The sequence below is a fragment of the Oncorhynchus kisutch genome, linkage group LG11, assembly GCF_002021735.2.
Source record: "Oncorhynchus kisutch isolate 150728-3 linkage group LG11, Okis_V2, whole genome shotgun sequence".
Classification (NCBI taxonomy): Eukaryota; Metazoa; Chordata; class Actinopteri; order Salmoniformes; family Salmonidae; genus Oncorhynchus; species Oncorhynchus kisutch.
This window is the reverse complement of record NC_034184.2, coordinates 5,809,256-5,832,857: the sequence shown is the minus strand read 5'-3', so window position 1 is coordinate 5,832,857 and position 23,602 is coordinate 5,809,256. Positions and strand designations below refer to the sequence as shown.

Here is a 23,602-nt window from a genome sequence, read left to right as displayed (position 1 = left end):
AACATCCCTGGAGGGTAATAAACCCCATAATATAACACAACACAAACGCGGTCTGGAGGGTTAATAAAAAAACCCCATATAGAACACAACACAACCTGTCTGGAGGGTAATAAAACCCCATATATAACACAACACAACCTGTCGAGGAGGGTATAAAAACCGCCATATATAACACACAAATCCTGAGGGTAATAAACCCCATATATAACACAAACAACATCCCTGGAGGGTAAAAAAACCCCATATATAACACAACACAACCTTCTGGAGGGTAATACAACCCCATATATAACACACACAACCTGTCTGGAGGGTAATAAAACCCCATATATAACACAACATGTCTGGAGGGTAATACACCCCATATATAACACAACACAACATCCTGGAGGGGAGTAAAAACCCATATATAACAAACACAACCTGTCTGGAGGGTAATAAANCCCCATATATAACACAACACAACCTGTCTGGAGGTAATAAAACCCCATATATAACACAACACAACCTGTCTGGAGGTAATAAAACCCATATATAACACAAACACATCCCTGGAGGGTAATAAACCCCATATATACACAAAACAACATCCCTGGAGGGTAATAAAACCCCATATATAACACAACACAACCTGTCTGGAGGTAATAAAACCCATATATAACACAACACAACCTGTCTGGAGGGTAATAAAACCCCATATATAACACAACATTCTGGAGGGTAATACAACCCCATATATAACACAACACAACATCCCTGGAGGGTAGTAAACCCCATATATAACACAACACAACCTGTCTGGAGGGTAATAAAACCCATATATAACACAACACAACATCCTGGAGGGTAATAAAACCCCATATATAACACAACACACCCCTGGAGGGTAATAAACCCCATATATAACACAACACAACCTGTCTGGAGGGTAATAAAACCCCATATATAACACAACATGTCTGGAGGTAATAAAACCCCATATATATAACACAACACAACATCCCTGGAGGGTAATAAAACCCCATATATAACAACACACAACCTGTCTGGAGGGTAATAAAACCCCATATATAACACAACACACATCCCTGGAGGGTAATAAAACCATATATAACAAAACACAACATCCCTGGAGGTAATAAAACCCCATATATAACACAACACAACATCCCTGGAGGGTAATAAACCCCATATTAAACCAACACAACATCCCTGGAGGGTAGTAAAACCCCAATATATAACACACAATCCCTGGAGGGTAATAAACCCCATATATAACACAACACAACCTGTCTGGAGGGTAATAAAACCCCATATATAACACAACACAACCTGTCTGGAGGGTAATAAACCCCATATATAACACAACACACAACCTGTCTGGAGGGTAATAAAACCCCATATATAACACAACACAACACCTGGAGGGTAATAAACCCCATATATAACACAACATGTCTGGAGGGTAATAAACCCCATATATAACACAACACAACCTGTCTGGAGGGTAATAAAACCCCATATATAACACAACACAACATCCTGGAGGGTAATAAACCCCATATATAACACAACACCCCTGGAGGGTAATAAAACCCATATATACACAACACAACCTGTCTGGAGGTAATAAACCCCATATTATAACACAACACAACATCCCTGGAGGGTAATAAAACCCCATATATAACACAACACAACCTGTCTGGAGGCAATAAAACCCCATATATAACACAACACAACATCCCTGGAGAGTAATAAAACCCCATATATAACACAACGCAACATCCCTGGAGGGTAATAAAACCCCCATATATAACATAACATCCCTGGAGGTAGTAAAACTCCATATATAACACAACACAACAGCCTGGAGGGTAGTAAACCCCCATATATTAACACACCATCCCTGGAGGGTAATAAAACCCCATATATAACACAACATCGCTGGAGGTAGTAAAACCCCATATATAACACAACATCCCTGGAGGGTAATAAAACCCCATATATAACACAACACAACATCCCTGGAGGTAATAAAAACCCCATATATAACACAACATCCCTGGAGGGTAATAAAACCCCATATATAACACCAACACAACATCCCTGGAGGGTAATAAACCCCATATATAACACAACACAACCTGTCTGGAGGGTAATAAAACCCCATATATAACACAACACAACCTGTCTGGAGGGTAATAAAACCCCATATATAACACAACACAACCTGTCTGGGAGGGTAATAAAACCCCATATATACACAACATCCCTGAGGGAGATAAACCCCATATATAACACAAAACAACATCCCTGGAGGGGAGTAAAACCCCATATATAACACACACAACCTGTCTGGAGGGTAATACAACCCCATATATAACACAACACAACCTGTCTGGAGGGTAATAAAACCCATATATAACAACAACATTCTGGAGGGTAAATACAACCCCATAATACACAACAACAACATCCCTGGAGGGGAGTAAAACCCCATATATAACACAAACACAACCTGTCTGGAGGGTAATAAACCCCATATATAACACAACACAACATCCATGGAGGGTAATAAAAACCCCATATATAACACAACATCCCTGGAGGGTAATAAAACCCCATATATAACCAACAACATCCCTGGAGGGTAATAAAACCCCATATATAACACAACACAACATCCCTGGAGGGTAATAAAAACCCCATATAAACACAAACACAACATCCCTGGAGGGTAGTAAACCCCATATATAACACAACACCCCCTGGGGGTATAAAACCCCAATATTGAACACAACACAACAGTGTCTGGAGGGTAATAAAACCCCATATATAAATAACACTACATCCCTGGAGGGTAATAAACCCCATATATAACACAAACACAACATCCCTGGAGGGTAATAAAACCCCATATATAACACAACACAACCTGTCTGGAGGGTAATAAAACCCCATATATAACACAACATGTCTGGAGGGTAATACAACCCCATATATAACACAACAAACATCCCTGGAGGGGAGTAAAACCCCATATATAACACAACGCAAACATCCCTGGAGGGTAATAAAACCCCATATATAACATAACATCCCTGGAGGGTAGTAAAACTCCATATATAACACAACACAACATCCCTGGATGGTAGTAAACCCCATATATAACACAACATCCCTGGAGGGTAATAAAACCCCATATATAACACAACATCGCTGGAGGGTAGTAAAACCCCATATATAACACAACATCCCTGGAGGGTAATAAAACCCCATATATAACACAACACAACATCCCTGGAGGGTAATAAAACCCCATATATAACACAACATCCCTGGAGGGTAATAAAACCCCATATATAACACAACACAACATCCCTGGAGGGTAATAAACCCCATATATAACACAACACAACCTGTCTGGAGGGTAATAAAACCCCATATATAACACAACACAACCTGTTCTGGAGGGTAATAAAACCCCATATATAACACAACACAACCTGTCTGGAGGGTAATAAAACCCCATATATAACACAACATCCCTGGAGGGTAATAAACCCCATATATAACACAAAACAACATCCCTGGAGGGGAGTAAAAACCCCATATATAACACAACACAACCTGTCTGGAGGGTAATACAACCCCATATATAACACAACACAACCTGTCTGGAGGGTAATAAAACCCCATATATAACACAACATGTCTGGAGGGTAATACAACCCCATATATAACACAACACAACATCCCTGGAGGGGAGTAAAACCCCATATATAACACAACACAACCTGTCTGGAGGGTAATAAAACCCCATATATAACACAACACAACATCCATGGAGGGTAATAAAACCCCATATATAACACAACATCCCTGGAGGGTAATAAAACCCCATATATAACACAACATCCCTGGAGGGTAATAAAACCCCATATATAACACAACACAACATCCCTGGAGGGTAATAAAACCCCATATTAAACACAACACAACATCCCTGGAGGGTAGTAAAACCCCATATATAACACAACACCCCTGGAGGTATTAAAACCCCATATATAACACAACACAACATGTCTGGAGGGTAATAAAACCCCATATATAAATAACACTACATCCCTGGAGGGTAATAAAACCCCATATATAACACAACACAACATCCCTGGAGGGTAATAAAACCCCATATATAACACAACACAACCTGTCTGGAGGGTAATAAAACCCCATATATAACACAACATGTCTGGAGGGTAATACAACCCCATATATAACACAACACAACATCCCTGGAGGGGAGGTAAACCCCATATATAACACAACACAACCTGTCTGGAGGGTAATAAAACCCCATATATAACACAACACAACATCCCTGGAGGGTAATAAAACCCCATATATAACACAACACAACCTGTCTGGAGGGTAATAAAACCCCATATATAACACAACACAACATCCCTGGAGGGTAATAAACCCCATATATAACACAACACAACCTGTCTGGAGGGCAATAAAACCCCATATATAACACAACACAACATCCCTGGAGAGTAATAAACCCCATATATAACACAACGCAACATCCCTGGAGGGTAATAAAACCCCATATATAACATAACATCCCTGGAGGGGTAGTAAAACTCCATATATAACACAACACAACATCCCTGGAGGGTAGTAACCCCATATATAACACAACATCCCTGGGGGTAATAAAACCCCATATATAACACAACATCGCTGGAGGGTAGTAAAAACCCCATATATAACACAACATCCCTGGAGGGTAATAAAAACCCCATATATAACACAACACAACATCCCTGGAGGGTAATAAAACCCCATATATAACACAACATCCCTGGAGGGTAATAAAACCCCATATATAACACAACACAACATCCCTGGAGGGTAATAAACCCCATATATAACACAACACAACCTGTCTGGAGGGTAATAAAACCCCATATATAACACAACACAACCTGTCTGGAGGGTAATAAAACCCCATATATAACACAACACAACCTGTCTGGAGGGTAATAAAACCCCATATATAACACAACATCCCTGGAGGGTAATAAACCCCATATATAACACAAAACAACATCCCTGGAGGGGAGTAAAACCCCATATATAACACAACACAACCTGTCTGGAGGGTAATACAACCCCATATATAACACAACACAACCTGTCTGGAGGGTAATAAAACCCCATATATACACAACATGTCTGGAGGGTAATACAACCCCATATATAACACAACACAACATCCCTGGAGGGGAGTAAAACCCCATATATAACACAACACAACCTGTCTGGAGGGTAATAAAACCCCATATATAACACAACACAACATCCATGGAGGGTAATAAAACCCCATATATAACACAACACCCCTGGAGGGTAATAAAACCCCCATATATAACACAACACACCTGTCTGGAGGGTAATAAAACCCCATATATAACACAACATGTCTGGAAGGTAATACAACCCCATATATATAACACAACACAACATCCCTGGAGGGTAATAAAACCCCATATATAACAAAACACAACCTGTCTGGAGGGCAATAAAACCCCATATATAACACAACACAACATCCCTGGAGGGTAATAAAACCCCATATATAACACAACATCCCTGGAGGGTAATAAAACCCCATATATAACACAACACAACATCCCTGGAGGGTAATAAAACCCCATATTAAACACAACACAACATCCCTGGAGGGTAGTAAAACCCCATATATAACACAACATCCCTGGAGGGTAATAAAACCCCATATATAACACAACACAACCTGTCTGGAGGGCAATAAAACCCCATATATAACACAACACAACCTGTCTGGAGGGTAATAAAACCCCATATATAACACAACACAACCTGTCTGGAGGGTAATAAAACCCCATATATAACACAACACAACATCCATGGAGGGTAATAAAACCCCCATATATAACACAACATGTCTGGAGGGTAATAAAACCCCATATATAACACAACACAACCTGTCTGGAGGGTAATAAACCCCATATATAACACAACACAACATCCATGGAGGGTAATAAAACCCCATATATAACACAACACCCCTGGAGGGTATTAAAACCCCATATATAACACAACACAACATGTCTGGAGGGTAATAAAACCCCATATATAAATAACACAACATCCCTGGAGGGTAATAAAACCCCATATATAACACAACACAACATCCCTGGAGGGTAATAAAACCCCATATATAACACAACACAACATCCCTGGAGGGTAATAAAACCCCATATATACACAACACAACCTGTCTGGAGGGTAATAAAACCCCATATATAACACAACATGTCTGGAGGGTAATACAACCCCATATATAACACAACACAACATCCCTGGAGGGGAGTAAAACCCCATATATAACACAACACAACCTGTCTGGAGGGCAATAAAACCCCATATATAACACAACACAACATCCCTGGAGGGTAATAAAACCCCATATATAACACAACACAACCTGTCTGGAGGGTAATAAAACCCCATATATAACACAACACAACATCCCTGGAGGGTAATAAAACCCCATATATAACACAACACAACCTGTCTGGAGGGCAATAAAACCCCATATATAACACAACACAACATCACTGGAGAGTAATAAAACCCCATATATAACACAACGCAACATCCCTGGAGGGTAATAAAACCCCATATATAACATAACATCCCTGGAGGGTAGTAAAACTCCATATATAACACAACACAACATCCCTGGAGGGTAGTAAACCCCATATATAACACAACATCCCTGGAGGGTAATAAAACCCCATATATAACACAACATCGCTGGAGGGTAGTAAAACCCCATATATAACACAACATCCCTGGAGGGTAATAAAACCCCATATATAACACAACATCCCTGGAATGTAATAAAACCCCATATATAACACAACATCCCTGGAGGGTAGTAAAACCCCATATATAACACAACACAACATCCCTGGAGGGTAGTAAAACCCCATATATAACACAACACAACATCCCTGGAGGGTAGTAAAACCCCATAGCATGAAAGGAATTCATATTTGACAGTTATGGAAGGTTCACCTGTTGAACATGTTGTGAGATGCTGTCCCCAAGGATCTCCTGCCCAGCACAGACAAGGCATAGCACAGAGTGACCAGAGGGGAGTCCTCGTCACAGTCCACAGGCTGGCAAAACACAAGGGTCAAAGGCCATCAGTGTTCACATCCTCTGAAATGACCAGCAGCAAGGAAACCAAAGGTACAACATGGGGTCATCAAGACTGCAGGTCATGCTTCTATCAGGAAGCATGAACTAGTTCCTAGAGTTTTCTTGACCATGAATAATAAACTAGACTTAGGCATGGAGTTTTCCTGACAAGGAAAAATGAACTAGACAAGGGCGTGGAGTTTTCCTTAACACATGCATTATTGTACTGTACATTGCAATCTCACATCTCCACTCACCTCCTCCAGTTTGTTGGCACAGTACTGGATCCACTCCAGATAGATGTTACAGAAGCTGGCCCTGGTGACGCCCTGGAGGCAGTGGACGTAGTCCTCGTCTATCTTAATGCTGAACACGGCCGGGTCTCTCTCTATGTGGTGCCACTTGGTGTAGGAAACCAGAGCCTTCGTGATAGAGGGATCCTTGATCCACGTCTGTAGCTTCAGGGACTCGATCAGGTAGTAGATTATGCTCTAGAGGTGAAACAATAGGGAATAAGTATTGATGATGAAATATATATTTTTATTGCCTACTCCTCGCTTGCAAAGGTTTTGAAGCTCAGCAGTTAAGCTCAGACTTAATTGCTTTTGAAATAAAAGCAGTAATGAATTACAAAGATGTTGAAAGTATAAAAATAAATGAATATTAAACTGCTTAGATCATAGGTTAAATTCAAATTCAAGTCTTTATTGTCTGTTACATTTCCATAAGACGTCAAAAGGTCTACAACCTTCAGATAGTAGCTGACGAGCAGTTTGCGCAGGTCGTACACCTGCAGCATGGTGGCAGCGTTGTTCTCGCTGATGCTGTAGCCCTCCAGCAGGTACTTGGTGGTGGTGACCTCCCAGGCCAGCCATCGCAGGTTGAAGGCCGCGTTGCAGGACAGGACGTTTGGTAGGTGGCCCGGCTCACAGCAGCAACAGGAATCGTCCTCCTCCACACCCTCAGTGATGGCCTCTACCTCCCTCTGCTGGCAGTATGTACCTGGGGAGGAGGACAAGGGGAAGGGAGATACCTAGTCAGTAGCACAACTGAATACATAAAACCGAAATGTGTTTTCCACATTTAACCCAACCCCTCTGAATCAGAAGGAGAAGGACCACAGACCATCATGTTAATGGTGATTGTACGTCAGTGGTCGAGATGTGGGGCTTATGATTATTAGAAAACAATTTCAATGAAAATGTAATACATTTTTAAGAAACTTGTAACATTCAACACAGTCAAGATATTTCCCATATCAGTAGAATGATCATAGCCACAGAGTACTTACAGGTATATACAGTGCAACAGGAAAATAGGAAAATATTCAGACCCCATGACTTTTTCCACATTTTGTTAGGTTCTAAAATTTATGAAATTGTTTCCCCCTCATTAATCTACACACAATAATAACAAAGCAAATTTATAAAAAAAAAAACTGAAATATCACATTTACATAAGTATTCAGACCCTTTACTCAGTACTTTGTTGAAGCATCTTCGGCAGCGATTACAACCTCAAGTTTTCTTGGGTACAACGCTACAAGCTTGGCACACCTGTAATTGGTTTCTCCCATTCTTCTATCCAGATCCTCTCATGCGCTGTCAGGTTGGGAGCGTTGCTGCACAGCTATTTTCAGGTCACTCCACAGATGTTCGAGCTCTGGCTGGGCCACTCAAGGGCATTCAGAGACTTGTCCTAAAACCACTCCTTTGTTGTCTTGGTTGTGTGCTTATGGTCGTTGTACATTGCTCCGTTCATCATTCCCTCGATCCTGAAGAGTCTCCCAGTCCTTGCCGCTAAAAAAAATTCCCCACAGCATGATGTCGCTACCACCATGCTACACAATAGGGATGGTCCAGTTTCCCTCCAGACTTGACGCTTGGCATTCAGGCCAAAGAGGTGCATTTTGGCAAACTCCAAACTTTAGGTGCCTTTTGGCAAACTCAAAGCAAGCTGTCATTTGCCTTCTGGCCACTCTACCATAAAGGCCTGATTGGTGGAGTGTTGCAGAGATGGTTGTCCTTCTGGAAGGTTCTCCCATCTCCACAGAGGAATCCATCTCCCATCTGCACAGAGGAACTCTAGAGCTATGTCAGAATGACCATCGGGTTGTTGGTCACCTCCCTGACCAAGGCCCTCCCCCGATTGCTCAGTTTGGCCCGGGCAGCCAGCTCTAGGAAAAGTCTTGGTGGTTCCAAAGTCTTCGTACCCTTCCCCAGATCTGTTGTCAGCACAATCCTGTCTTGGAGCTCTATGGACAATTCCTTTGACCTCATGGCTTAGTTTATGCTCTGACATGCACTGGCAACTGTGGGACCTTATATAGACAGGTGTGTGCCTTTCTAAATCATGTCCAATCAATTGAATTTACCATAGGTGGACTCCAATCAAGTTGTAGAAACATCTCAAGGATGATCAATGGAAACAGGATGTACCTGAGCTCATAGCAAAGGGTCTGAATACTTATGTAAATAATAAATTATACATTTGCAAAAATTTTGAAAAACCAGTTTGCACTTCGTCATTATGGGGTACTATGTGTAGATTGCTGAGGATTTTTAAAAATGTAATCCATTTTGTAACTAAATGTGGAACACTCAAGCGGTCTGAATACTTTCCGAAGGCAGTGTAGGTGTATATGGCTCTGGGTGTGGTATAGTGCTCCTCATTGTGTATTAGTCAGTATCTGACCTCTGAACTCCAAGCCTCGGAGCTGGAAGGTGACCAGGCCGTTGCCAATCTCGATGAGGTGAACGAAGGCGTTGAGGTAGTCAGAGGCCAGGATGAAGCAGTCTCCAGAGCTGTAGTTCCCCCAGCGGCCCAGCATCAGGTCACCACACAGAGAGTGCTGCAGAGAGCGTGTCAGATACTCATAGAAGATGGAGTTCAGGTTGTTGTCGTCACATCCTGGAGGAATAAAAGTTGATGTAAAATACACTGATTGACATGACCAACAAAAACAACATGTATTAACCATGAGAAAATCATTGTCGAGTTGTGAAATTCGAAATCAGCTTCTCCGGTTAATGTTAATTAGGGAGGATAACATGATCATGTTTATTAAATAAATTTAATATTTTACCTGTCTCTTTATCAACCTGAGATACCAGTCTGCTATTGGCGTTGTCAATACGTTTGGTGCTGCAAAATGGTACCAAACCAAGATTAGGGAGACAGTACATTCATTTACAGTGCCTTGCGAAAGTATTCGGCCCCCTTGAACTTTGCGACCTTTTGCCACATTTCAGGCTTCAAACATAAAGATATAAAACTGTATTTTTTTGTGAAGAATCAACAACAAGTGGGACACAATCATGAAGTGGAACGACATTTATTGGATATTTCAAACTCTTTTAACAAATCAAAAACTGAAAAATTGGGCGTGCAAAATTATTCAGCCCCTTTACTTTCAGTGCAGCAAACTCTCTCCAGAAGTTCAGTGAGCATCTCTGAATGATCCAATGTTGACCTAAATGACTAATGATGATAAATACAATCCACCTGTGTGTAATCAAGTCTCCGTATAAATGCACCTGCACTGTGATAGTCTCAGAGGTCCGTTAAAAGCGCAGAGAGCATCATGAAGAACAAGGAACACACCAGGCAGGTCCGAGATACTGTTGTGAAGAAGTTTAAAGCCGGATTTGGATACAAAAAGATTTCCCAAGCTTTAAACATCCCAAGGAGCACTGTGCAAGCGATACTATTGAAATGGAAGGAGTATCAGACCACTGCAAATCTACCAAGACCTGGCCGTCCCTCTAAACTTTCAGCTCATACAAGAAGACTGATCAGAGATGCAGCCAAGAGGCCCATGATCACTCTGGATGAACTGCAGAGATCTACAGCTGAGGTGGGAGACTCTGTCCATAGGACAACAATCAGTCGTTTTTTGCACAAATCTGGCCTTTATGGAAGAGTGGCAAGAAGAAAGCCATTTCTTAAAGATATCCATAAAAAGTATCGTTTAAAGTTTGCCACAAGCCACCTGGGAGACACACCAAACATGTGGAAGAAGGTGCTCTGGTCAGATGAAACCAAAATTGAACTTTTTGGCAACAATGCAAAACGTTATGTTTGGCGTAAAAGCAACACAGCTCATCACCCTGACCACGCCATCCCCACTGTCAAACATGGTGGTGGCAGCATCATGATTTGGGCCTGTTTTTCTTCAGCAGGGACAGGGAAGATGGTTAAAATTGATGGGAAGATGGATGGATGGAGCCAAATACAGGACCATTCTGGAAGAAAACCTGATGGAGTCTGCAAAAGACCTGAGACTGGGACGGAGATTTGTCTTCCAACAAGACAATGATCCAAAACATAAAGCAAAATCTACAATGGAATGGTTCAAAAATAAACATATCCAGGTGTTAGAATGGCCAAGTCAAAGTCCAGACCTGAATCCAATCGAGAATCTGTGGAAAGAACTGAAAACTGCTATTCACAAATGCTCTCCATCCAACCTCACTGAGCTCGAGCTGTTTTGCAAGGAGGAATGGGAAAAAAATTCGGTCTCTCGATGTGCAAAACTGATAGAGACATACCCCAAGCGACTTACAGCTGTAATTGCAGAAAAAGGTGGCGCTACAAAGTATTAACTTAAGGGGGCTGAATAATTCTGCACGCCCAATTTTTCAGTTTTTGATTTGTTAAAAAAGTTTGAAATATCCAATAAATGTCGTTCCACTTCATGATTGTGTCCCACTTGTTGTTGATTCTTCACAAAAAAATACAGTTTTATATCTTTATGTTTGAAGCCTGAAATGTGGCAAAAGGTCGCAAAGTTCAAGGGGGCCGAAAACTTTCGCAAGGCACTGTACATACAACAAACAAAGTCTAACATACAATAGAGAGAATTCTGTTTTCGTCTTAGGACCGGTGTTAGTTATAGTTAAAATAGTTATATAAATCCTCAACAATAACTCAGTGACTGGAGTAGAGGTGCTAGACTATGTGTCTACGCCGAGACCACTTCGCTGATAGCTGAGTGTATGACATCATCTCTGACACGGAAATGTCCTTATATGGATGTCAACAGGGGCTCTAGGATGCCACTTGCATATTTTCTGAGTAGATTAGAAACAGACTAACAATTGATTATTGACAGTGACCTCACTCAATGGTTTGGTCATAGACTCAAACTGATTTGGACGTCCCTCATCTTGTCCCATCTCTGAGGCTGGATAGATGGGGGGCCATCGACACACTGTGGTCGTTTAAGGGCATATTGCCAGATTCAGACAATAAGCTGTTTTTCTACTTACCCAGTGTCAGATGAACTCATATGCTACAGTACCTGTAGACTTTCAGTCATTGCTCTAACACTAGTCATACTGCATGCAGAAACATTAAAATGGTATCCACAGGTTCATCGGACTCTGGGGAAGTAAATAATCTTGCAGTATCCCTTTAAGGTAAATGTTTTAAAGGGCTTAATTGTGCTTTATCTCATGCTGTGGGCGATGAAAGGTCATTACTTGTAGTTCCTCTCCCAGAACTTGACGGGCCGCGGGTAGGAGGTGATGAAGATGGCGCTGCCCAGGAAGGGGCTGAGAGGGGTGTAGAACAGAGTTGTGATGAACGTCTGCAGCAGCAACATAGCTGAGTCTGAGTTGCATCATGAAGGAGAACCCCCACAACCAAGGTACAACCAACAGGTTTACCATACTCACATACCTGCTGTCAAATTCGCTGTCACAGTTTCAGTCAGAGCAACGTCAAAACATGTGGAAGCATGTGTAGTTCATACACACGTCAAAACCAAAGGATACGAGGCACAGCGAAGGGCTGAGCGAACGCGTGGAAGGCACTGCCCCATGAGATCTGCCACGGTGCGATGTAAACCATGATGAAGTTGAGCTTGTGAAGCAGATCGCTGAGCTGTAGAGGAACAAATACCTGCTGTGAGTCACTGACAGACAACAAAGACAGTTATTTTTTAGATCCTAAAAATAAATCCAAGATAATCAAAAGAAAGAAGGCCACTCTACATACAGAGGAGCTGTGTCCACTGCTTCACAGACCCCGAATAATACTGTAATTTTTTAAAATCAATTGTAGGAAGTTTGGGAACCGCAGCCATAGTGAGTTGCATTAATTTCCCTATTTTATGGTATTCAGAGGTCTTTATTGGGAGAGTGTGTACCAGTCTCTGGTCACGTCACAGACTGACCTTGTGGAAGACAATGGACATAATAAAAAAGTCCAGCAGAAAGGTTTCAGAGGCTCTGCTGCAGTCAAACTCGAAGAAGACGATAGTGAAGATGAGAGTGACGAACTGGAAGCTGGGATTGCAGAAGGAGGTGCGGAGGAGCTTCATCCCAGCAACTGTCATCAACAAGACATCACAGCTGGAGCGAGACACAGAGACTTGAGCAACTCAGGCGCACAGACGGGACACAGCAGAGCAAAGCAAAGGGGTGACATGGAGGGAGAGGGAGGCAGGGGAGACAAATGCACCAATACTAGCTAATACTGTATATACAACACACATTCTTCCCTAGCAAAGATCATGCATAGTGACTGACAAAGTGATATTTCTTTGATTGATGAAGGTACTCAGGGTTTTGCTGCACCTCCAACATGCACAGAGGGGAGTGGTGGAGACCAAGGTTACTATAGTAAACAAAAACTTACACTGAAATGAAAAAGAATCATGAAAAAACAATTTGTAATCGGAAATAAAATCATTAACAAACTAAAATGATACTGAAACTATTATCTTCGACTCGAAAACGAACTCAAATGAAATAAAACCATAATTTCTTCTTTTTTTTTTTTACTTTGGGCAAAAATCAAATAGGTTTTTCAAGCTTTTTCTAATGGGGTTTTTAAGCCTCTGAATCTGGCAGGTAAAAGCTGGTGGCGATGTTTCAAATAGGCCTAGCATCACTATATATTTTTTATTTTACCTTTATTTAACTAGGCAAGTCAGTTAAGAACAAATTCTTATTTTCAATGACGGCCTAAGAACAGGGGGTTAACTGCCTGTTCAGGGGCAGAACGACAGATTTGTACCTTGTCAGCTTGGGGGTTTGAACTTGCAACCTTCCGGTTACTAGTCCAACGCTCTAACCACTAGGCTACGCTGCCGCCCCAACTAGCTTTCACTAGTTAGGGAAGAAATCTTCCACTTTCTAAACACTAAAACTGAAACTAAATCATATCAAAACAGCTTTTTATCCAACTCAAACTAAGTAAAAACTAGTAAATCAGGATGAAAGACTAAGAGAAAAAAACACAAAACTATAATAACCTTGGTGAAGACTATATAGTATAAACCTGTGAAGAACTGTGTGATTCTGGACAATGGTTTCCCCAGGTGCTACAGTACATGAAGATTGGCATTTTAAGCTAATCGAATAAGTGGGACAGAGGCAAGTTTAAAGTATTTCACACTGTCTACCTGGAAAAACATTAACTCTACATTCTAAACTGAATGTTAGACAGATTATCTAAACAAACTGGTTTTAAACTGAAAAGGGTTCTTAGAAGACCTGGGTCAAATACTTGATTTAGTCTCGGTACAATAGAACCCCTGGAATAGTTCCAAAAGTGGAAACCCCAAGCTAAACCCAGAGCACCTCAAAAACGGGTTTGTTCTGACATTCGTGATTTATTGTTTCTAGTGTTTGATTATAATAGTATATGTTTGACATTTGTTATGCACTGTTGGAGCTAGTAACACAATTATTTCGCTGCACCCTCATCTGCCAAACTGTGTATGTGACCAATAAACCCTCTGTAACATCTGCCAAACTGTGTATGTGACCAATAAACCCTCTGTAACATCTGCCAAACTGTGTATGTGACCAATAAACCCTCTGTAACATCTGTCAAACTGTGTATGTGACTAATAAACCCACTGTAACATCTACCAAACTGTGTATGTGACCAATAAACCCTCTGTAACATCTGCCAAACTGTGTATGTGTCCAATAAACCCTCTGTAACATCTGTCAAACTGTGTATGTGACTAATAAACCCACTGTAACATCTACCAAACTGTGTATGTGACCAATAAACCCACTGTAACATCTGCCAAACTGTGTATGTGACCAATAAACTTTGATTTGGATTGGTTTTACTTTCAATTTGACCCAGGTCTGGGCCTTGGTGTCAGGAGTATGTGTTGAATTTGACCCAAGTCTGGGTCTTGGTGAAAGGAGGGAGTGTGTGTTGAATTTGACCCAGGTCTGGGTCTTGGTGAAAGGAGGGAGTGTGTGTTGAATTTGACCCAGGTCTGGGTCTTGGAGTCAGAGACAGGGACAGGAGGCAGTATGTGTATAGGAGAAAGGAACTCACTGGATGCCTAGCTTCTTGCGGTGACTGAGTGAGAAGCCATCATTGGTGAGCGCACTCAGAATGATGGCTGGGTAAACAACGTATTTCTCAAAACACAGCAGGCCAACGTACAGACGCTCAAACCACATCAACTGAGCATTGTCTGGAAAATGAAATCAACTTTAATCACAAAACGCAAGAGCTGTTCATTATATTTGAAGCATTTGACACATATTTATAGTCCTTCTTGGCATGTGAATATGGATCAATGACTACACTGCATTCCTTGGTTTTGGATTTTAAGAGGGGGAATGAAAACAGATATAAATGGGAAATAACCTAAAAGCAACTTCAGACAAAGATGAAGGCACAGAGAGGAGGTGCCCCAAATAACTGGGCCCACATATGTGTATAGAACTGTAGGCTATTAAATGTGTTTCATCAAATGTTCTATAAAATATGCTAGAGACACAAAAGGCCTACTGTAGGAAAGAACACATTGTGTCAGAAAACATTTCAAACATCCAATAAATAAGCCAGGACTGACCTCTGGGCTCATACTGGGAGTACTCATTGCTCTTTAGTACTGGGTGAGAGATCCAGAGCCAAGGGTGGTGCTTCCGTAACTGAGGTATGAGATAATGGGTGACAAAGCCCACAGTCCCTGCCAGAGCATACAGTACTATGGTCACAAAGGGCTGTGGAGAGAAAGGGAGAGAGGGAGAGAGAGGGAGAGAAGGAGAAAGGGAGGGTGAGAGAGGGGGAATGAGAGAAAGAGAGAGATAGAGAAAGAGAGAGAGGTAGAGAGAAAGGGGGAGAGGGAAGGGAGAGAAAGGGGGAGAGTGAGAGGGGGAGAGGGAAGGGAGAGAAAGGGGGAGAGTGAGAGAGAGAGAAGGGGGAGAGAAAGGGGGAGAGTGAGAGAGAGAGAAGGGGGAGAGAAAGGGGGAGAGTGAGAGAGAGAGAAGGGGGAGAGAAAGGGGGAGAGTGAGAGAGAGAGAAGGGGGAGAGAAAGGGGGAGAGTGAGAGAGAGAGAAGGGGGAGAGAAAGGGGGGAGTGAGAGAGAGAGAAGGGGGAGAGAAAGGGGGAGAGTGAGAGAGAGAGAAGGGGGAGAGAAAGGGGGCGAGTGAGAGAGAGAGAAGGGGGAGAGAAAGGGGGAGAGAGGAAGCGAGAGGAAAATAGAGGGAGAGATAGAGAGAGGGGGAGACAGGGAGAGAAGAGAGAGGGAGCGAGAGAGAGAGAGAGAGAGAGAGAGAGAGAGAGAGAGAGAGAGAGAGAGAGAAAGAGAGAGAGAGAAAATGGAAGAGAAAGAGGGAGAAAGGGGGAGAGAGAGAGCGAGAGGGGGAGAGAGAGGGAGAGGGACCGAAAGGGAGAGAGAGAGGGGGGAGAGAGGGAGAGAAGGAGAGAGAGGGAGCGAGAGAGGGAGGGAGAGAAGGAGAGAGAGGGGGGGAGAAATGGGGAGAGGGAGAGAGATGGAGAGAAAGTGGAAGAGAGAGAGAGAGAGAGAGAGAGAGAGAGAGAGAGAGAGAGAGAGAGAGAGAGAGAGAGAGAGAGGGAGCGCCAGGGTGGTTGACTGAATACCAAACCGATGCCAAAATACTTTATTTACGACACCACAGTAATTATTTCCTGATGAAACAACATTGTTTTATGACGCAAGACATTTATGATACATAGTTTAGGGATGGTGTTTGGCGGTAGGAAACCCACCTTTAGGGACAGGAAGACAGTGCTTGAAGTAATAGCAAAGGTTAAAATGAAGGCAATGGAGCAGACCACAAGATCCGAAAGAAGAATCTCCTTCTGCAAAAGCAAAACCAAATAATCCAATATCACAACAGGATGTAATAGTGTGTTAAAGTCAAACTAAAACGGGGGACAGTGTTTGAGTGGAACAAATCCATTTAGAAGTATAGGAGACAATGCAAGTCTCTTGACTTACCACTGAATTCATGAGCTTCTCGGGAAGAGGGTCCTTGATGTCTTCTGAGTCTTCCCCCTCTTCCTCACTGTCCACAAGAGTGGGCATCAGTTTGGACTTGATCAGAGACCTGTCGTGGTCAACAAAGGAGAATGTCTTTGCACTACCACCTCTCATAAAGTCAGCATGTTAGCAGGCATTACATTAGGAGGAGGATTAGGCAGCTTACATCAGTACAGTCGGGTCACTGTTCTGCCTACTCAGATGGTAGGAAAGAGCCACCAGCAAGCCACAGAACCCAGAGAACAAGGCTGGGGTGTGCTGTTCATCCCAGGGCTCCTTCAGAATAGAATAGAATCCAATAGAAATATTGATAATGGCACCTAGGCAGAACATCTATTTTAAAATGTTGACGGCCAACCATCCTCTATAAAAACAGAGAACTGTAAATGGTTGCCTCATTCAGGCCTAATATTTGTAAGGACGAATATGGACCCGTTGCTTTCCTGCAGGCATAGTGGCATACCTTTTCCCATCAGAGAGCCTTCTTAAGTCTATTTACAATGTTTGACTTAAACCCGTCTTACCAGCAGTTTGGAATACTAAATCATCACCCAAGCAGAACAGCGCTTTCACTAGCCTGGAGGAAGAGAGAGCTGCTACCCCAAAAGCTATTTGATTTCTCATGCTTGACTTAGCGGCCTCTGCAGCAAGAAACTGTTCTGTCGCAGTACAAAGCATATCCTCCAAGTTATCATACACACGCTTCTCAACAATGAATTCAATCCTACCTTCAGAGCTCCAAAACAGAACCCGTACAGCAAAGATAATGCCGTCAGACTACGGAATATGCTGTACACTGCTGAGTGGAGTCCAGTTGCAGCTGACACAGGAAGTGGATACACAGGCATCAGGTTGAGGCGTAAGACTTTGGTGGTACAGTATGCATTAGTTCATGATATTATGAAGATCAACGTTAACAGAGAAGAGAGTGCCACTCACCTGTTCCACCAAAGAAATGAATGTCTATTTGTTCTAGCAGGTAAATCATAAAGGTGTTGATTTGTGGGAACAGGCCAAGGAGAAATGTGATAGGAAAGCAGAAAGTGAGGCCTGTGAAACATGAAACAGACAGGACTTTACAATTAAGATTTTATAATGAAAAAAAAACCCACCTCATCTAAAATAATTTCCTTGAGGTGACTGGAAATGGTAATAGAAATTATTTACTGTATGTGACTAACCCACTAAAATGTCTCTCAGGAATGTGAGAGCATCTGCTAATACTATGGTGATGCCATATACAGTGGACACAGGCAGGTCCTTCCTTCTTAACATCTGTTCCAGAATCCAAATAAGGCCACAGAAGATACAGAAATAAGCTGCCCGGCTGTAGACAACAATCTGATTGTGTCCCTGGAAAACATCAAGAGGGGACAGAAATGAAACAGAGAAACCTCGAACCGTCTACTTGGAAAAAACGTGGATACTAAACAACCAGAGAAAATGTTCCACTTAGACTCACATGTGTTGGCGAGGCTGCATCAGGTTGCACACTCTGTAATACAAAAAATTTGTTTCAAGCGTTATTAATGTGACTAACTGATACAGTCGATGACTGACAGAGAAATGTTTCCATCAGTAATGTGTCAGATAAGAAGTGCTTAGCTAAAGTGAAATGGGTGGGGCAGTGAAATGGGTGGGGCAGTGAAATGGGTGGGGCAGTGAAATGGGCGGGGCAGTGAAATGGGCGGGGCAGTGAAAGTATGTGGTAGGGCAGTGACAATGGCATGGTCTTATCACACCCTGTCACTGATCTGAATTCTGTCAACACAGATACGCAATGATTACAGTTGATTAGGCCTTATCCCTTGTTACAAAAATAGATACCTTCCTTACCTTTAACAACGAGTACTGGCAGCTAGCGATGACCACGCAGAACTGGAAAACCCAGATGTCTTTGAAGCAACCGTGGTTGAGCAGGATAAACCCCAGGAAGGCCACCAGGAAGGCCAGGAACACAGCCACTATGTTCTCCACCACATCTTGGTTCCTAAGGGCAAAAATCTAAGTAAAGTCTCCGTCAACAAGTTGATCAATCGCTGAGAGACGGAAAAGGAAAGATAGAATAGGGGCCTTTTCTCTTACCTGTCCAATAGCGCCAACAAGGTCAGCCGGTCATACAAGATGTTCACCCACTTCCCAGGAAAAAGCTTAAGCTTGTAGTACAGCTTAGGAGAGGGCTTTTCCTGTGTGGAGGTCTCTGACGACTCACCGATCGAGTCCTCCTCCTGTCAGAGGTGCAGTTCAGGTTGCAGTGTAAAAGCGATCTCAATAACACTTTAATGTAATCTTTAGTCATAAGGGTTACATAACATTGACATAATAGATGAAACTGTCATGACTGTTTGTTTCAGCTTATGACAACTGATTACACACTGTCAAGGCACAGATAATGTTTAGATCAGTTCTCATACAGCTACAACATTTCCGTAATAATCATCAGTGCATTTCACCCAATGTATTTCCTGTCTATCAATCAACTTTCATTATATCCCTTAACGGCCATCCGATAACTCAAACGCGTGTGCATGTTCTGTGAACCATATACTGTGAATTAGCTGCTGAGAGGGACGGTGAGCTATGTGATGTCTGAGCCAGGCAGACAGATCCTGTTCTGCTCACAGAGTCACTATAGTGTAGGATACCCCAACTGGAGGCACGCGGGTTTCAAGCAATTTGAAATGATTATGTTTTAGTCAAATATTAGATCTGTTTGGGCTTCTTGTGGTCAATTTGTATTTGTAATTATGTTCTGGCCTGCTGACCATCTGCTCAAGAAACAATCAGCCCGTGGCTGAATCCCTGCTATAGTGTGATGAATGGCCAGCACTCTGATTTGCAGTGCTGAGTCAGACCACTGCTTGGCCTTGGCTGTCTGCACCCACTGTCTGGGACGAATAGTGGTTTATGGGTGGAGTGGGAAGAAGAGGGGAGGGGGGGATGAAGGGGTGGAGGATGGGTAACGTCACTTGGAAGATTGTGTAAGGGGGAAGGGGAGGAGCAATGGGTGGAGGGGAAGAAGGGAGGGGGAGAAAGAGGTGTGGTCACCTGAAAGATTTCGGGGTGCGTTCTCCGAGGCCGGAGCCTGTGTGCAGGGATGATGCGGCGCTGGAAGGGGCAGTCTGTGTGTGGGCCCGCCAGCTCGTCCTGGTACTCCGAGTTGGAGGAAGTGGACAGGAGATCACTGGGTACACGACAAGGACGACATGTAAAGGCAAATTAAGTTTTAAAATACTAACATGTCAAATATGGATAGAACACAACAACAACTTTATACAAATATGACATATCAAATAAAATTGTGCACCACATGTTGCCTGTGATAAGTTCAGCTCCCAGGGGTAGGTTTAGCGCTCTCTCAGCATACAGCTTACGAGGTCTGTCTCCTTGAATAGAGAACAGACAGATCTTCAAGTTTTAAAACCCTTACCTGATGTCACATAAGTCATATACACCATGTTATACAATAACTGGGCAATAATAGCACAGACAATTCACTACTACATTATCCAGGGTTTGTAACGAGTTTGTAGTCACACCACAACATTTTGCACTTACTGTGGACTGTATGGAAAGTATAGGCGTCCTCCTTGTTAGTGGCCTCTGGTCTGCATATAACCTGGAGCATGGAGCTCTCTGACTGAGATGTTTGGGAGGGCAAGGAGTCGTAGTCTGGCTCTTTATCCTGGTCTGTCTGGGGACTGAGAGTAGAGGACAAACTGTACAACAATCCAAATATTTATTCATTTACAATAAAGATCAGATTAAAGAACAAAAGAAAGTCAATTGTGATGATGGCCTTTTATATCTAAGACACATTTGAAAAGGTTTACCTGTCTGGAGACACAATGGGGATCCGTGTTTCAGGGATGGTGTGGAGGGTTTCTGTTGTGGCCAGAGTATTGGGAGGGATTGGACGCTCTTGCTGGCTCTCTGTCTCTGAGTTAGCGTCAATGACGTCCTCTGAAAAAACAACTTCCCTTTTCAATTTGACCAGTAAAGAATGATTAAAACACAACAGAGACAATAGCTTCTCTCCTAAAAATGTTATTTACATTTTAGCAGACACTCTTATCCAGAGCCACTTACAGAAAAAACTGAAATAGCTTATTCACATAAGTATTCAGACCCTTTGCTATGAGACTCGAAATTGAGCTCAGGTGCATCCTGTTTCCATTTATCATCCTTGAGATGTTTCTACAACTTGATTGGAGTAAACCTGTGGCAAATTTGATTAATTAGACATGATTTGGAAAGGCCACAACTGTCTATATAAGGTCCCTCAGTTGACAGTGCATGTCAGAGGAAAAACCTAGCCATGAGGTCGAAGGAATTGTCCGTAGAGCTCCAAGACAGGATTGTGTCGAGGCACAGATCTGGGGAGGGGTACTAAAAAATGTCTGCAGCATTGAAGGTCCCCAAGAACATAGTGGCCTCCATAATTCTTAAATTAAATAAGTTTGGAACTACCAAGACTCTTCCTAGAGCTGGCTGCCCGCCAAACTGAGCAATCAGAGGATAAGGGTCTTGGTCAGGGAGGTACCAAGAACTCAATGGTCACTCTGACAGAGCTCCAGAGTTCCTCTGTGGAGATGGGAGAACCTTCCAGAAGAACAACCATCTCTGCATCACTCCACCAAGCAGGCCTTTATGGTAGAGTGGACAGATGGAAGCCACTCCTCGGTTTGGCACCGCTCATCACCTGACCAATACCATCCCTACGGTTAAGCATGGTGATGGCAGCATCATGCTGTGGGGATGTTTTTTAGCGGCAGGGACTGGTTGATTAGTCAGGATCGAGGGAAAGATTAACGGAGGAAAGTACAAAGAGATCCTTGATGAAAACATGCTCCAGAGTGCTCAGGACCTCAGACTGGGGCAAAGGTTCACCTTTGAACAGGACAAAGACCTTAATCACACAGCCAAGACAAAGCAGGAGTGGCTTTCGGACAAGTCCCTGAATGTCCTTGAGTTGCCCAGCCATAGTCCGGACTTGAACCCGATCGGAGATGTTCGGAACATCTCTGGAGAGACCTGAAAATAGCTGTGCAGTGACACTCCCCATCAAACCTGACAGAGCTTGAGAGGATCTGCAGAGAAGAATAGGAGAAACTCCCCAAATACAGGTGTGCCAAGCTTGTAGCGTCATACCCAAGAAGACTTGAGGCTATAATCGGTGCCAAAGGTGCTACAACAAAGTACTGAGTAAAGGATCTGTGTGAACCAGACTTGTGGAGGTCTAAAATATTTTTTCTGAGGTCTTGGCTGATTTCTGTATTTTTAATTTTTAATACATTTGCAAAAGTGTCTAAAAAACTGTTTTTGCTTTGTCATAATGGCTTTGTCATAATGGGGTATAGTGTATAGATTTTAAAAAACGATGTAATCAATTTTAGAATAAGGCTGTAACCTAACAAAATGTGGGAAAAGTCAAGGGGTCTGTCACGCCTTGGTCTTAGTATTTTGTGTTTTCTTTAATTATTTGTTCAGGCCAGGGTGTGACATGGGGTTATTGTATTGTTTGTTGGGTTTTTTGTAGGCATTGGGATTGTGGTTGATTAGGGGTGTGTCTAGTGTAGGCTTGGCTGCCTGAGGCGGTTCTCGATCAGAGTCAGGTGATTCTCGTTGTCTCGGATTGGGAACCGTATTTAGGTAGCCTGAGTTTCACTTTGTATTTCTTGGGTGATTGTTCCTGTCTCTGTGTAGTGTTCACCAGATAGGCTGTATTAGGTTTCACGTTCCGTTTGTTGTTTTTGTATTTATTAGTTATTTCATGTATCGTTCCGTTTTTTCATTCATTAAAGACATGAGTAACCACCACGCTGCATTTCGGTCCGACTCTCTTTCAACAAACGAAGAACGCCGTTATAGAATCACCCACCACACTCGGACCGAGCAGCGTGTTAACAGGCAGCAGCGAAGGGAGGACGTTATGGACAGCAGAGGCTTTGAGTATACGACGTGGGAAGAAATAGACAGGTGGGCGGCCGACCCAGAGAGAGTGCCTGAGCCCGCCTGGGATTCGCTGGAGCAGTGCGAAGAGGGCTATAGACGAATGGAGTCGAAAAG

The 23,602-nt window shown here is 42.7% G+C and overlaps 1 protein-coding gene across 1 annotated transcript in view; it reads right to left on the bottom strand.

Annotated features, from left to right (window-relative positions):
* Positions 1 to 23,602, bottom strand: part of LOC109875866 (pecanex-like protein 2) — an 84,800-nt gene that overhangs the window by 51,990 nt on the left and 9,208 nt on the right. The window contains exons 6-28 of the mRNA XM_031835204.1: positions 21,367 to 21,496; positions 21,092 to 21,234; positions 20,841 to 20,919; positions 20,582 to 20,717; positions 19,619 to 19,761; positions 19,370 to 19,523; positions 18,996 to 19,028; positions 18,715 to 18,886; positions 18,473 to 18,583; positions 18,262 to 18,353; positions 17,700 to 17,809; positions 17,492 to 17,600; positions 17,260 to 17,352; positions 16,100 to 16,250; positions 15,574 to 15,715; positions 13,442 to 13,619; positions 13,041 to 13,149; positions 12,747 to 12,876; positions 10,349 to 10,407; positions 9,958 to 10,173; positions 8,012 to 8,265; positions 7,521 to 7,754; positions 7,138 to 7,241 (exon numbers count right to left, since the gene is read on the bottom strand). Of these exons, the coding sequence (XP_031691064.1) occupies positions 7,138 to 7,241; positions 7,521 to 7,754; positions 8,012 to 8,265; positions 9,958 to 10,173; positions 10,349 to 10,407; positions 12,747 to 12,876; positions 13,041 to 13,149; positions 13,442 to 13,619; positions 15,574 to 15,715; positions 16,100 to 16,250; positions 17,260 to 17,352; positions 17,492 to 17,600; positions 17,700 to 17,809; positions 18,262 to 18,353; positions 18,473 to 18,583; positions 18,715 to 18,886; positions 18,996 to 19,028; positions 19,370 to 19,523; positions 19,619 to 19,761; positions 20,582 to 20,717; positions 20,841 to 20,919; positions 21,092 to 21,234; positions 21,367 to 21,496 (3,082 nt within the window). The remainder of the gene's footprint in view (positions 1 to 7,137; positions 7,242 to 7,520; positions 7,755 to 8,011; positions 8,266 to 9,957; positions 10,174 to 10,348; positions 10,408 to 12,746; positions 12,877 to 13,040; positions 13,150 to 13,441; positions 13,620 to 15,573; positions 15,716 to 16,099; positions 16,251 to 17,259; positions 17,353 to 17,491; positions 17,601 to 17,699; positions 17,810 to 18,261; positions 18,354 to 18,472; positions 18,584 to 18,714; positions 18,887 to 18,995; positions 19,029 to 19,369; positions 19,524 to 19,618; positions 19,762 to 20,581; positions 20,718 to 20,840; positions 20,920 to 21,091; positions 21,235 to 21,366; positions 21,497 to 23,602) is intronic.